The sequence below is a fragment of the Peromyscus leucopus genome, chromosome 8b (genome assembly GCF_004664715.2).
Source record: "Peromyscus leucopus breed LL Stock chromosome 8b, UCI_PerLeu_2.1, whole genome shotgun sequence".
NCBI lineage: Eukaryota > Metazoa > Chordata > Mammalia > Rodentia > Cricetidae > Peromyscus > Peromyscus leucopus.
Window position 1 is genome coordinate 41,778,181 of NC_051086.1, and position 12,452 is coordinate 41,790,632.

The window sequence follows — 12,452 nt, forward strand, 5'->3', positions numbered from 1 at the left end:
TCTGAGCTGCGTCCCTCTTCAGCTTTGCCCCGTGCCGCATGCCTACCTGAGACGACAAGCTGGGCGGTGGAGCGGGACTTGCCGATGGTGAAGTGCACAGGCCCGGTCATGGTGGAGCAGGTCTTGTGCAGTGTCAGCCGGTGCACGGTGCCGTCTTGCTCCAGGCCCACATTCGCCCCTGCCTGGAGCACGGTCTTACCAAGGAGCCACTTGGGCGGCCTCACGGAGGGGATGGAGGTCTCACATTCGAACCAGGCCGGGGCGGGTTCCATGACTGTCACATCCTGCAGGCCTCGCACGATAGTGATGGATTGCTCTATGGAGGAGGAGCTGGGTTGCCAGTGAAACTCTACAAGAGAGACCTGTCTCCCCAACCCTACAAGCTGTGTGCTCCTTCTTATCTTTCTCTGCCATGCAGACTCCCCCAGCTGCTTGGGTGTCCCCAGTCAGGCCCCTGTCCAAAGTGGCAGCCTCCAGAATCTCCAGAGCAAGCCACAGAAACCACAAACCCTGCCCCCCTCCCCGCCCCTGAAACCCAGGAGGGCTGTCCACCCCTTCATCCCGCACCTTCCACAAAGAACTGGGCACTGGTCTTGACGTCACCGGCATCACAGGTGTAGGTATCTTCGTCCTCCGGCTGCACATCATTGATGACCAGTTTGCGGTAAAGGCCGTCGCTGACCACTTCATACTTGGGCCCAGGCTGCAGCTCCACTCTGCCTTTGAACCACCGCACCTGGGCACTGGCCCGGGACACCTGGCACTCCAGCACGCCTCGGTGTTTCTCCATGGCAATCTTGTCCCGCAGTGGGCGCAGGAGGGTCACAGGCAGCTCTGCGGACACGGTCAGGCGGGGTCAGGATGGTGACCTCGAAGCTTTGCCTTGGCACCCTCCTAGGAGCCAAGAGACTGACCTCTGCTCCAAACTAGCTTCCCGTACCTTCTACCTTGGCCAGCGGGTGGCCAAGTCAAGTGTCCCACCCAGGGCTAATCTAGAGTCTTCTGGGTACAACTGACCACCACCAAGTGGAGCTTGGGAGTCCTTGCACCTCCCCTTCCCACTGAGGAGACATACTCTACCCTCTCCAGTGAGTCATTACTGGGAGGGGTCCTACAGCACCCCAGGCCTGTGGTAGGCCAGCTGTCTGTAGGCCCAGCTCACCGTGTCCGGTCCCTCTCTCCTCCCTCAGCCCTCCTCACCTTTCACTCGGAGGTGGGCTCTTGATTCTACATTTTCAGCTACAAATTTGATCTCGCCCGCATCTTCCGCCAGTACCCTCCGGAAGATCAGAGTGTACGTCCTCCCTGGAGACAAAGCACACTCCGGACTGTTGGGAGAGAAGAAAGCAGCCAGGGAAACCCACCCACTGTGTTCGGCAGCCCTCCTGCCCTCTTACCTTCCTGCCGGATGCGCACGTTGTCACTGGGCCGTAGCTTGCTGGATTCTCGGAACCACAGGCCAGGAACCTCATCATGGGACACCTCACAGGAGAAGGTGGCACCCTCCTTCTCCATCACCTCCACATCCTCCAGTGGCTTCAGAATCTGAACACTGCGGCCTGCGGGAAGGGAGAGAGGACTGTTGTGGAGGTTTGAACAAGAAGAGCCCCATAGACTCAGATATTTGCATGCTTAGGGAGTGGCATTAGGAAGTGTGGCCTTGTTTGAGGAAGTGTGTCACTGGGGGTGGGCTTTGGGTTTTCAAATGCTCATGCCAGGCCCAATGTCTCTCTTCCTGCTGACTGTGGATCGGATGTAGAACACTCAGCTACTTCTTCAGCACCATGGCTGCCTGCACCCTGCCATGCTTTCCGCCACGATGACAATGAACTAAACCTCTGAACGTTAAGCCAGCCCTAATTAGATGCTTTCCTTTATAACAGTTGCTGTGGTCCTGGTGTCTCTTCACAGCAACAGAATACTACAGACAGCTGGCATGCCCAGAAACATAGGGTACTCCCAGCACATCCACCATCTTGCAGCCAAGCTAGGGGAAGCAGAGGCACAAGAAAACACTACTCATACCTGCCAACTTTCCCTGCCCTCTCTGCCCAGAACTCACCCTGCACCTTCAGAGAGGCCGAGGTCTGAGCGTCAAGAGCATCACACACATAGACACCCTGGTCCCCAATCTCACATCGGTAAATGACGAGACTCCTGCAGGCTCCCTGGGCCACTATGCCCATGGTCTTGCCTGCCCGCAGCTCCACGCCATCCTGTAGGACAGGAAGGACTGGTCAGGTACCAGAAGGGCTCAGGAGAAGGAGTTCGCCTCCTGGATGCCCACAGGGAAGAGCAGGGAGGAGAGAGCGATACCTTCAGCCAGCGCACATCCACTGGCCGTGACAGCTCACACTCCAGGGTCACTTTCTCTTTCTGGGTGGCCACCACGTCCTGGAGCAGTCGGGTGAAGCTCACCGGCAACTCTGAGACAGGAAGTAGGGAAGGAAGACACGGAGTCAGGAGGTGCTTTCTGATACGGTGGGCTAACTGTAGTCACGCAAGGGGGTTTCCACTTTCTGCCTGGTCCCATCTGCCCCCCTGGGCCACTTAGGGAAATGAAAGAGGTGTGCTCTGGAGTGGGGCTGCCAGCCTTCGTCTACTCACCGGTGACAATGAGCTGTGCAGATGTGTGCACGCCCTCAGCCCTGAAGGCCACCAACCCGCTGTCCTGTGGCCTCAGCGCCGAGAGCGTGAGGATGTGGATGGGGCCTTGTACAGCCAGGTGACATGTGGGCCCAGGCTGAAGCCGCAGGCCATCTCGAGTCCAGCTGCCCTCCACATCGGCATGGGACAACTCCACATCCATGGAGGCTGTGCCCTGTTCCTTAGCCTCCACGGCCTGCAAACCTCGAATCAGCCGCACCTGCCGCACTGTCAGAGGGACGCTTGTGAGCTAGTCAACTGAGACCCTCCAACCAGCCAGGACTCAGACCCAGATGTGGGCCCAACCTACCACCCTGGAGGCCACAGAGCAGAGTAAGGGCCCAGGCGTCAGCCCCCAGTCACCACCTCCACCCAGCTCTACCTCAAGCCCAGCTGACCCCCAGGCCTGACTCTCAACATCCTCCTCCACCTCTTCCTTCCTTGGTTCCACTTACCAGAACCAGGGTGACTGCCTGTCTTCCCAAATGGAAATCCCACCCGTCCTCATAGCCAACACAAAGCCACACCCCCCACTTCCGGAGGAGTCCCCTCTCTTCCTCTGCGGTCCCAACCCTGGGCTTACTTTCCACATTGATCTTGGCCTGGGTCTTGTCATCGGGTGTCTCACAGCCGAAGAAGCCACGGTCCGCAAAGCCCACACTGCGCAGCACCAGACGGTGCCGAGCACCCTCGGCACGGATCTCCACGTTCTCGCTGGGCGCCAGGACCGCGGCATTCCGTGTCCACCTCACCTCCGGCCAGGGGCGCGTCAGCTCCACCTCCAGCGTCACGGAGCTCTTCTCCTCCACCGTCTGTGGCTCAAGCTTCTTTTTGAAGAGGACTGGTGCCTCTGAGACACAGAGGGGCGGAGCTCGTCTTGGCCATGTGGGGCCTGCTTGGGCCCCACCCCTGGGCCAGCCTGAGTCCAGGCCAGAGAGCCCCACCACACGAGCGGTCCCACTTCAAGCAAGGTAAGCCCCCAAATGGCAGACCTAACATAGTGGGCACACTTATGGGAGCCATAAAGCTAAGGCGTAAGTTTTATACGTCGCCTCCCTCCTTTCGTAGGTTAGGGGTCCTCTGCCATTTTGGTGGGGGCCCTATACCTAGCCTTCGGAACGGTTAATAGCGGCGGACGGAAAAGTGGGGGACCCCGACCCGGGCCCCCGCCTTGTCCCCCCCAACCGCCCCCTTCCCCACTTGCCCACCCCGACCGCTCGTGTGGTGGGCGCACGCTACCTCAGATGAGGCCCTGGAACCTCGCTGAGCTGGCTGGCTGCATCGAGAGCGAGCACAGCCTCGCATGGTGTGTGGGAGCCCAAGCAGGCCCCACAACTCACTAACAATTGGGTCGCGCAACAGATGACCATCAGAGCAAGCCTTGCAGCACCCTGAGCTACCGCCCTCTTGTGTCTCGGAACTGACTAACCGACGAGACCAGCCCTCAATCCCCGACCACGGCCCCACTGTCCTCACTTTCCACAGCAGGGCCCCAGGAAGTACCATCTTGCTCATTTCAGACATAAAAAGATGATAAATGGGGGACGAGTATAAAGAACAGCTCCCCAGCGTGGGCCCCTGAAGCCCATCCGGCTCGATGTATCCGAGAAGAGTCTCCCTCTGGGAGGTGAAACAGCAGGCCACGCTTCAATGGCCCCCACACCTGGAGGTTGGAGCTGACGCGCCCCTGGCCGGAGGTATGTCAAGAGCCTGCACGCCCGGCCGCGGGTCGTTCGGATAAATTCCAGCCTGCTGGAGCCACAACGGAATCGGCCCGCGCACGTCTGGCGCGAGCTGCGGGCCGCCGAATACGTGGAGATCGCACGTGCCGAGCTTTCAGACGCAGTTCCCAGCGACAGCCTCCCGAGTGTGTGTGGGTGCTCCATCGCAGCCTCAACCAGCGAAGAGGCTCAGTCTCTGGATTTGGTGCTCAGGGCCCGCTTTAGAGGCCCGGGCACCGTTGGGGCCTTTGCCTCACCGGCTGAGTGTGACACTTGCACAGAGACGGCCCACCGGCCTGTGACAGACCTAGCCAGCGCTCCGCCACCACACCACTCAAATGACTGGAAATCACGTAACGTCTGTCCAAGCCGGATGAGCTGGCGACAAGAGCCTTCAAGTCAACGCAGATCAGCCCCCGAAGAGAACAAATATGGCACTGGTCTGGTCAGCTGGCACGAGGGGAGAGAAAGGCCCTAGCTGACGAGAGGGAGGGGAACGCAACTGGGCATCCTCCTGGCCCGCCCGGTACCACGGTGCCGAGCGCCGCGGGTGTGGGCCTTCAGTCGTGACCTTTGGGGTCGTGATTACGGGGTAGCAGATTTGAGTGAGGCGCGCTTCTCAGCCCTACACTCTGTGACATCGGCCAGGATCCTTCCAAGGAGGTACAGAGGCCGGCAGTCAACCAAGATGGTCAGCTGCGAGCTACAGGTTGGCCCCAGGCAAGTCAATGGTGCCATAACAAGGAGCTTGTCCTACGAGCTCGGGCAGCAGAAAATGGAGACGCCATTCGGAAGACTTGTAGCCGACGTAGAACTGGCATGGCAATTCGCGCCGGGGGAGCACGAAGACAGAAACTGGAAAGGTGGACCTGAGTTACATGGAAACGTCTTCCAAACCTGCGACAACCGCACCTGGCGCGCAATCCAGAGGTGGATCAAGCTCGTGGAGCCTCATCGAAGAGGAGACTGCAGAGGGGAGAGAAGTCTTTCGTTGTAGTGGAGGCGCGTGAGCGTGGACGTATGGTGTGAGGAGGACGACACGCCGATGGGGACACCGCATCATAACACTCGCGCATAGGGATCTCGTCGCGCAGCCAGGGAAGGCTGCCACCTTCACGCCTCACCTCTACGGGTACCCATTGTTGAGCAGGTGTAGGAAGGTTGGCCCGCCAATCAGAAGCTGGTTTCGTTCGCATTCTCGCTGAGGCTCTCATCAGCACCATTAGGCTTGGAGGAGCTGCTGCTATTCACTCCTTCCCCGGAGGGTCCAGATATGACTACAAGTCAGGGTGCGCCCTGGGTCCCCCATCGGAATGGTCACGTTCCTGGAAGCGCTCTGCCCTCCGCCTAGTAGCATGTGCTTCCCGACCGAGGGGAGACACGGAACACAACCTCTCGGGGCCCCTTGGTTCGCAAGGCGGAGTATATGCGAGTCTCTTCGGCAGACCAGCTTCACGTGCCACCACGCGAATTCCCCCTTCGAAGGGCCTCCCAGTGGGGTTTGGAGGAACTATGTGTCGGTCGGACAACGACCTCTAGAACGGAGTAGCACAACAGGTGTGGAGAGAGCCCACGTGCCCCGTTCGGAGATGGCCATGTGCCCAGAGCTTCATGCTGGGGTTGCTGGGGACCATACTTGGCTGTCCCGTTACGAGGGTCATTGTGGGTTGCATGCACGCAAGGGCACACCTGGTAGGGAGACCCCCAGACTCCTGGGGCCCAACCACCGGCTTGGACTCTTGCCTAGACATGCGACGCGGAAAGCAAGTCCTGCGCATCGACTCTGAGAGTATGCCAATCGCGCCTGACCGGGGCTAGCTGTAGATGGCAGCTGTGCAGCACCTGGGCAAACCTCTAGGTCCTGGGCGAGCGGGTCACGCCCGGTAGCATTGTTCACGGGTATCATCGCAGGCTGTGACTCAAGGTGGCGCCTCACATGCCGCTTTACTGGCTGTCCACGATATCTCCATCCACACGTGCTTGTTGAGCCGCAGGTCACAGCACGCAACAGAGGGCGCGCGAGACTGCGACCAGCGAGTGGCAGTCAGGAGACACTGTTCTCACCAGTGTTCCCTTGACCACCGAGAGGCTGGCCACTGGACGGCTGGGTCTCCGCGTGGAGAGTCGGGACTTGGCAGGCTATCTTGGGTTCGTGCAGCGAGTAGTAAGCGCAAGTGGCTGAATGGTAAGGGGCAGACCATATCGATCAACGCTTCACATGACGAACAGGTGAGCTGCAGCATAGCTGTGCTCGACCCATGCTCATTGTCACCGGTGAGTAGACGAAGGCTGGCACCAGGCTGTCTTCCGGAATCCACGACAAAAGAAGGCAACACCACACTCTCCATCTCGTCTCTCTTCAAGGGTCCATTCGTTCTACCCCCTAGCAGTGGGGCTGTCCCACAAGAACCAGGAGTCCTGCCCTCCAGGGAGACTTCAGCCCACAAGCCAGAAAGACATGAAGAGTAGGCAATTAGCACCCAGAGTAGGACTGGCCTGACCTGGCCCACAGGGGAGACGTGGAAAGTCCATAGGAGGCTGAGGAGAAGTGGCAGCCCTGGGGGGGCAAACTTATTGCAAATGTTAGGGGGAACCAAGGGAGCGAAGTAAGTAGGGGAGGAGACCACACGATGGCTCAGCCTTGGAGGGGAGTCTCCTCACTCACGGGCAGCTATGCACTTCAGACCACGGCTATGATGCTTGAGTACATGTGCGAGAGGAGTGAAGTTCAGCGAGCGAGGCCACCATCTGAGGGCACTGAGAGTATACCGTCTCGCACCGGGTGTCTTCCTTCCGCTAAGGTCAGTATCTAATCCAACTTGTTCCCGGAACAAAGACCATGGACGACGTCTAAACATGGTGTATGGCAGACATCGGGTCTGGAGGAGCGCAAGGATTACTCCAAAGGCCACAAATAAGTAGGGCCCGCTTCCGAACTCAAGCGTGGGCCTGCACGCAGGAAGAGCAGGCTCCTGAACGCTCTTCAGAGGCCAGAACAGCTAGAGCGAGTGCGTCGGCCCACAGGGACTACCGGCCACCAAACTGAGCAGGAAAGGTCCAGAACCGATTAGGTACCCTCGCGCAGGAACAAGGTCGCGCCACTCCCTCACCAGCTAACTGGATGTGTGAAGCTGTCCACGTCCAGTATGGTTTACGATGCATGCGCTTTGGGCTGAGGTATCGCGAACCATGAAATCGGTTGATCGAGGAAGGCAAGTGAGGTGGACAGGGACACGGACGGGACAAGGAGAACATCGGATCACAGGGGAAAGGGGTCTGTCTAGTCAGTAGACTGGGCCAGTGCGTGGACAGGAAGAGGATTAGAAAGGGACAGAGACAGTGTCCCTGGCGTGGGTGCAGGAGACCAGCAAAGCAGGAGCCCTCGTGCCCTCGCACTGAGTGGCAAGCGACTGCAACGCTCTGCCCTTGTACACCAACTGAGAGCTGAGACACCCACACTGTGAAGTCCAGACGGAGGAGACGCTCTGTCCGTCCGCTGGGTACCCCTCACAGCCTGTCTCCCCAGCATCCGCCTTGCCCGCTGCTGCACACAGCCTCCTCGTCCAGCCGAGGCCCTCCACTCGAACCTTCGAGTCCGCACGAAGCCATCTCACGCTCTCGTTCACTCACTGTGAAATACCGAGGCGTCACGTCGAGTCGGTCTGGCGTCCTGGGCACCGCGGTGGGAAGCAAGCTCAGAAATGTGAGCACCCCATAGGGCTGCCCGCGCCACTAGCTTGACGCTCGTTCTGGCGTGAGGCCCTGCTGTCCTTGGAGCAAGAGACGACCACTCGCTTGGGATCTAGGGACAGAAAATGGGAAGCTACACAAGGTTTCAGAGTACACTACTTGTCTGGGTACACCGGAGAGGCACACAAAGGGGTATGGAGAGTATGGATGGTGGTGGCCGTAGAAGCAGAACACACCCCCAGGCTCGTGTGAGTTGATTGTGCTATAAGAATGTCGCCAAACCCTGTGGGCACAAAACCACAGTTATCCACACATCCCTAGCTCTTCGAGCCGATCTGTAGCTCAAGACGACGCGGATCTCCGGTCTCTATCGCGCTTTGTACGGTGGAGGCCGACAGGAGTGAGGTGGATGTGTAACCTATGGGTCGGGCCCGAGTGGCTTGGCCACCAGAGGCGGTGTGCATCTTACGCTCATGACGTGGCACTATTAGGAGTCCTCTTCTCTAGTGCGCTAACACGACTGCTATGGTCTTGGTCTTCCTGTTTTCATAGCAGTGTTAGGAACTCTCTCTGTATTCACACCACTGTATGATGGGCTGGTCGCCTGCTCGGGTGTTGGCACCCATGTCCTCTTTCCCCCCTCCACCGCGGTGGTTCGCGGTGTGAGATAACTGCATGTAAGGTTTCATCAGAGATGATAGGGCTTGTATTTTTCTATTTGTGGTTCGAGTGCGCACTTTATGTGCCTATTTATATCTGTAGTATATTCGGTCGGTAATCGCACAGAGATCCTTCAATGAATCCCATAGTGTTGTCAGCAGCTTGTTTTCTCTCTCAACCGAGTCTGATGCAGCCAGTTACCTGCTGCTGCTCCTTGGTCAACTACGTTTAAGCAAGATGGACCAGGAGCTCAGGAAGAGGGCGTCCCTGTGAGAGAACTAAACACATTGAGCGCAAAGTATGTGAAACTCTCAACCCGCTACAAGCTGAGAACATCCGGGTTCATCTTCGCATGGTAACCGAAAAGTTGACTCGTCTCCCTGGACATGGCGCCGCCTTGGCCAATGAGCGAGTGTCTTGCATCTCAAGCGACATATAGAGCTGAAGCAAAGTACACAGGGATAGACCATAGAGGGATGAACGCGCTGTGAAGAGGAAGGTACAAGCTGTTAGTTGGTTCCATAGAACTACGAGGAATAGAGTCTAAGCCATGGACTCAGGCTATGCTGACCACGCGCGGTAAAGCACATGGAGATGAGTACAGGGACGAGCAGCGGACCTTTAGAGGCGAGGAAGGCACCATCGGGACTCAGTCATATGGGGAAGTGAGCGCACGCACCATTGGCACTTGGACCAAAAAGCTCCACAGAGGCTCTATACCCCACCTGGGACCGTCCAGCAATGAGGAAGTGAACCCACATACTGGCTCCCCTCCGCTGCGCCCTCAACAGCTGATCACAACTGCGCCCCCCACAGCATCACGCCTGTGTCCCTCAGCATCGCCTGCTGCAAACTCCCCTAAACGCAGACTCAGCTCGCTCCTCAACAGCCGCGAGGCCAATCTCACATGCCGATGACACTTCGTAGCCTACGAGACTCAGCTTTCTTCCGCATCCTTGAACGAGGTGCACCTGTCGGTCCTGGCCTGGGCCATCCTGTGGCAGCTCAGTGTGGCACTTTCTTGGTTCAAAACCTCCACCACAGTCTCGTCTCCTCCCACCGCGCAGTTGTTCAGATTCTGAGCCTAGGCCCCACTGGACGATGCTGGAGGTGATGCTGCGATCGACCATATCGCAGGCTGGTGTAGGCCTGACTCGGCTTCCTTGGCAACATTCTCCAGCCCTGTGAGGTGTTCCGGAGCTCATGAGGGGAGAGCGAGTCAGTCACTGCACAGAGGTCACGCATGGCATCGAGCGCTGTCCTAGTATCGAATCGCGGTCCAAGACAGTCTGTAGAACGAAGCCCAGGCTCAGTTGACCATAGGACGTCAGCTGGAGACAGAACCAGTTCGCGCGTCCAGGCTCAACAACTGACATTAATGACTTCCAGGAGAGAAACTCCCAGGCAGGCGGCCTCTACACTAGTAGTCACAAGAAGGGCAGAAGAGGGCTGCCCAGAACATACAGTTGCGAGCGTCGGCGTCTCTATGGACCTGGCCCTAGCTAGCCTCTGTCATCGTGCGTCGAGAGGCACACGGTTCGACGAGAGTGGTAGCGTGCCTTGGTTGGCTATCAGCTCCTCCTGGAAGGGGAGAGAGCACGCGAGCATGCGCGTCCACAGCATGAGGTGTAGTTTCCCCTTCTGCCCCGGCAGGCTCACCCCTTATGAAGCACGAGAGAGACTGGGCAATTCGATGTCATTGGGCAAGCATGGCCCCACAGGGATGTGACGAGGTCCTGAGGGATTCCTTTTAATGGCCCCATGACTTGCCTAGCTCTTAAGAGTCTTTATGGATCAGTGGCTATGTCATGAGGGTCTGGGCTGTCAATGGTTGAGAACATCACTTAGTGCCGAATATAGAACGCCCCACCCTCCTCACGAGAGGAATGGAGGCAATGGGTTCTGGTTGTATTGGCTGGTTAAGTGCTGTGGGCCCGCACTTAGGGTAACATTTGAGTTAGAATGGAGAGGCCGCCAAGGTAGTGATATGGGATCCCCGGCGCATTAACACGTTTCGACAGCCTGACTGTTTTGTGCACACTTTCATACTCTTTCAGAAACGTGCCTATTAGGCTCTGGTATAACTAGAGATCGAGCACTTAGTGTCCACTGTCAGCTATCGCTCAGCCATATTATTGTTTTTCCCTGCGTTCAACGTGGTGGTAGGTTTGTGTGGACGACTATAGTAAAAGGCACTATCACACGCTTAATCATGCGCACACAGCTTAAGTTGTTTTTCCAGCAGGAGGATCATACAGTCCTGACCTGTCGAGCTATATGGACAGCTGGCTGAGGAGGTTGGGCATCCTCCTCTCCATGTCGAGGTTGTCAGAGTGAAGGTAGCATATCCATGGAGTCTTATGGAGCATAAATCCCTTGCACCAACGACTGCTCGGACGTTGGTCGTCGACGCGGAGTGCTGTGTTCAGCTAGTCCGTGTAAACCCTGCCAGAAGACGGCTGGGCATATGACCATGTGTCATTTTAATGGGAGTGAGCGCTGAAGGATGGAGGGTCACATCATAACCATGTACCTCTTCTGGTAGTGATGAAATGACACACTGTGGTGGTCACGTTCAGGGAATTTGCACCTAACAGCACTTTTTTTTTCATGCCTTCAACCAGGGCCACAGTCGTAACACACTCAAAAGAGGGGTGGGGGCCTGGCTAGTCTCGGGTCTGTTTATAGGTTCCCTCCTCCATTTCTGGATCTGTTGCCCACATCTACACCGACATTCAGCTGTCTCCACTGCCACAGCATCAGAATAACCATGGACATTCTAGCAGATGAACTCTTCTGTCTTCATCACTCTTTTGTCTCTACTTGGGCCTTGGAATCATCCTGTCGATTTTCACAACACTGAAAGATCTTCACTTTAATAGTCATCAAGAACAAATATGGGCTGGAGAAATGGCTCAGCAGTTAAGAGCACTGGCTGCTCATCTGGAGGATCCAGGTTCGATTCCTAGCACCCACAGGGCAGCTAACAACTGTCTGTGATGCCCTCTTCTGGCTTCAGTGGGCATTGCACCCATGTAGAGCACAACACTCTCATGCAAGCAAAATACCCACACACACATAAAATTAAAATACATAAACATCTGGTTTGTCACACCATTGATCTGTTCCTCTCTATTTCCCCTAAAAGAAGTTCTCTCTCCAAGGCTTAAACATGCCTCAGTAGACATGGAGCAAGAAGCATGACACACAATGTTCCCTGAATTCCTCTGAGCTATCTTTCCCACAGTTGAACCCTATCGCCTGTAACTTCTAGCTTTATAATGAATGCATTTCTTTAATTTGTGCTTTTCCTCATGGTTTCATGTTGGATATGCATTGTTACGTTGAGGCCCTTTGAAATCTTCAGTTAAGAGAAAGCTTGCATGACTGCAGCTCTTCATGATGTCTGCAGCTTGGAGGAGCACCCTCAGGAGATTTAGGAAGCCTCTCTCCATTCCTGGTTTAACAAGCTTTTTTGTGGTGCCAATGCCTCGAGATAACTGGGTCAAGGCGCTATTGCAGATTCACACCCCCACCAAGAGACGTTTTACATGAGTACAGGCTAAACTTTGTCTTTGATACACAATCTAAACTTTTATCAAACACTTTGTTCTGCATTTATCAAATGCATAAGATTTTTTTCTTTTTCTTTTTAAAATCTTACTGTCACATTAACTTCCACATTCTCATGTTAAACCAACCTTGCATTCCTGGGTGATAACCTTCATCCCTGCA

General features: G+C 56.3%; 1 protein-coding gene across 1 annotated transcript in view; it reads right to left on the bottom strand.

Annotated features, from left to right (window-relative positions):
• The window catches only part of Obscn (obscurin, cytoskeletal calmodulin and titin-interacting RhoGEF), a 144,774-nt gene that overhangs the window by 82,330 nt on the left and 49,992 nt on the right, over positions 1 to 12,452 (bottom strand). Inside the window, 19 exon segments of the mRNA XM_037201174.1 lie at positions 47 to 316; positions 568 to 834; positions 1,201 to 1,305; positions 1,398 to 1,559; positions 2,063 to 2,216; positions 2,317 to 2,426; positions 2,608 to 2,874; positions 3,230 to 3,606; positions 4,076 to 4,266; positions 4,625 to 4,759; positions 5,125 to 5,222; positions 5,335 to 5,493; positions 5,689 to 5,902; positions 6,020 to 6,150; positions 6,432 to 6,545; positions 6,595 to 6,785; positions 7,906 to 8,037; positions 8,079 to 8,169; positions 9,845 to 10,006. Of these exon segments, the coding sequence (XP_037057069.1) occupies positions 47 to 316; positions 568 to 834; positions 1,201 to 1,305; positions 1,398 to 1,559; positions 2,063 to 2,216; positions 2,317 to 2,426; positions 2,608 to 2,874; positions 3,230 to 3,606; positions 4,076 to 4,266; positions 4,625 to 4,759; positions 5,125 to 5,222; positions 5,335 to 5,493; positions 5,689 to 5,902; positions 6,020 to 6,150; positions 6,432 to 6,545; positions 6,595 to 6,785; positions 7,906 to 8,037; positions 8,079 to 8,169; positions 9,845 to 10,006 (3,330 nt within the window).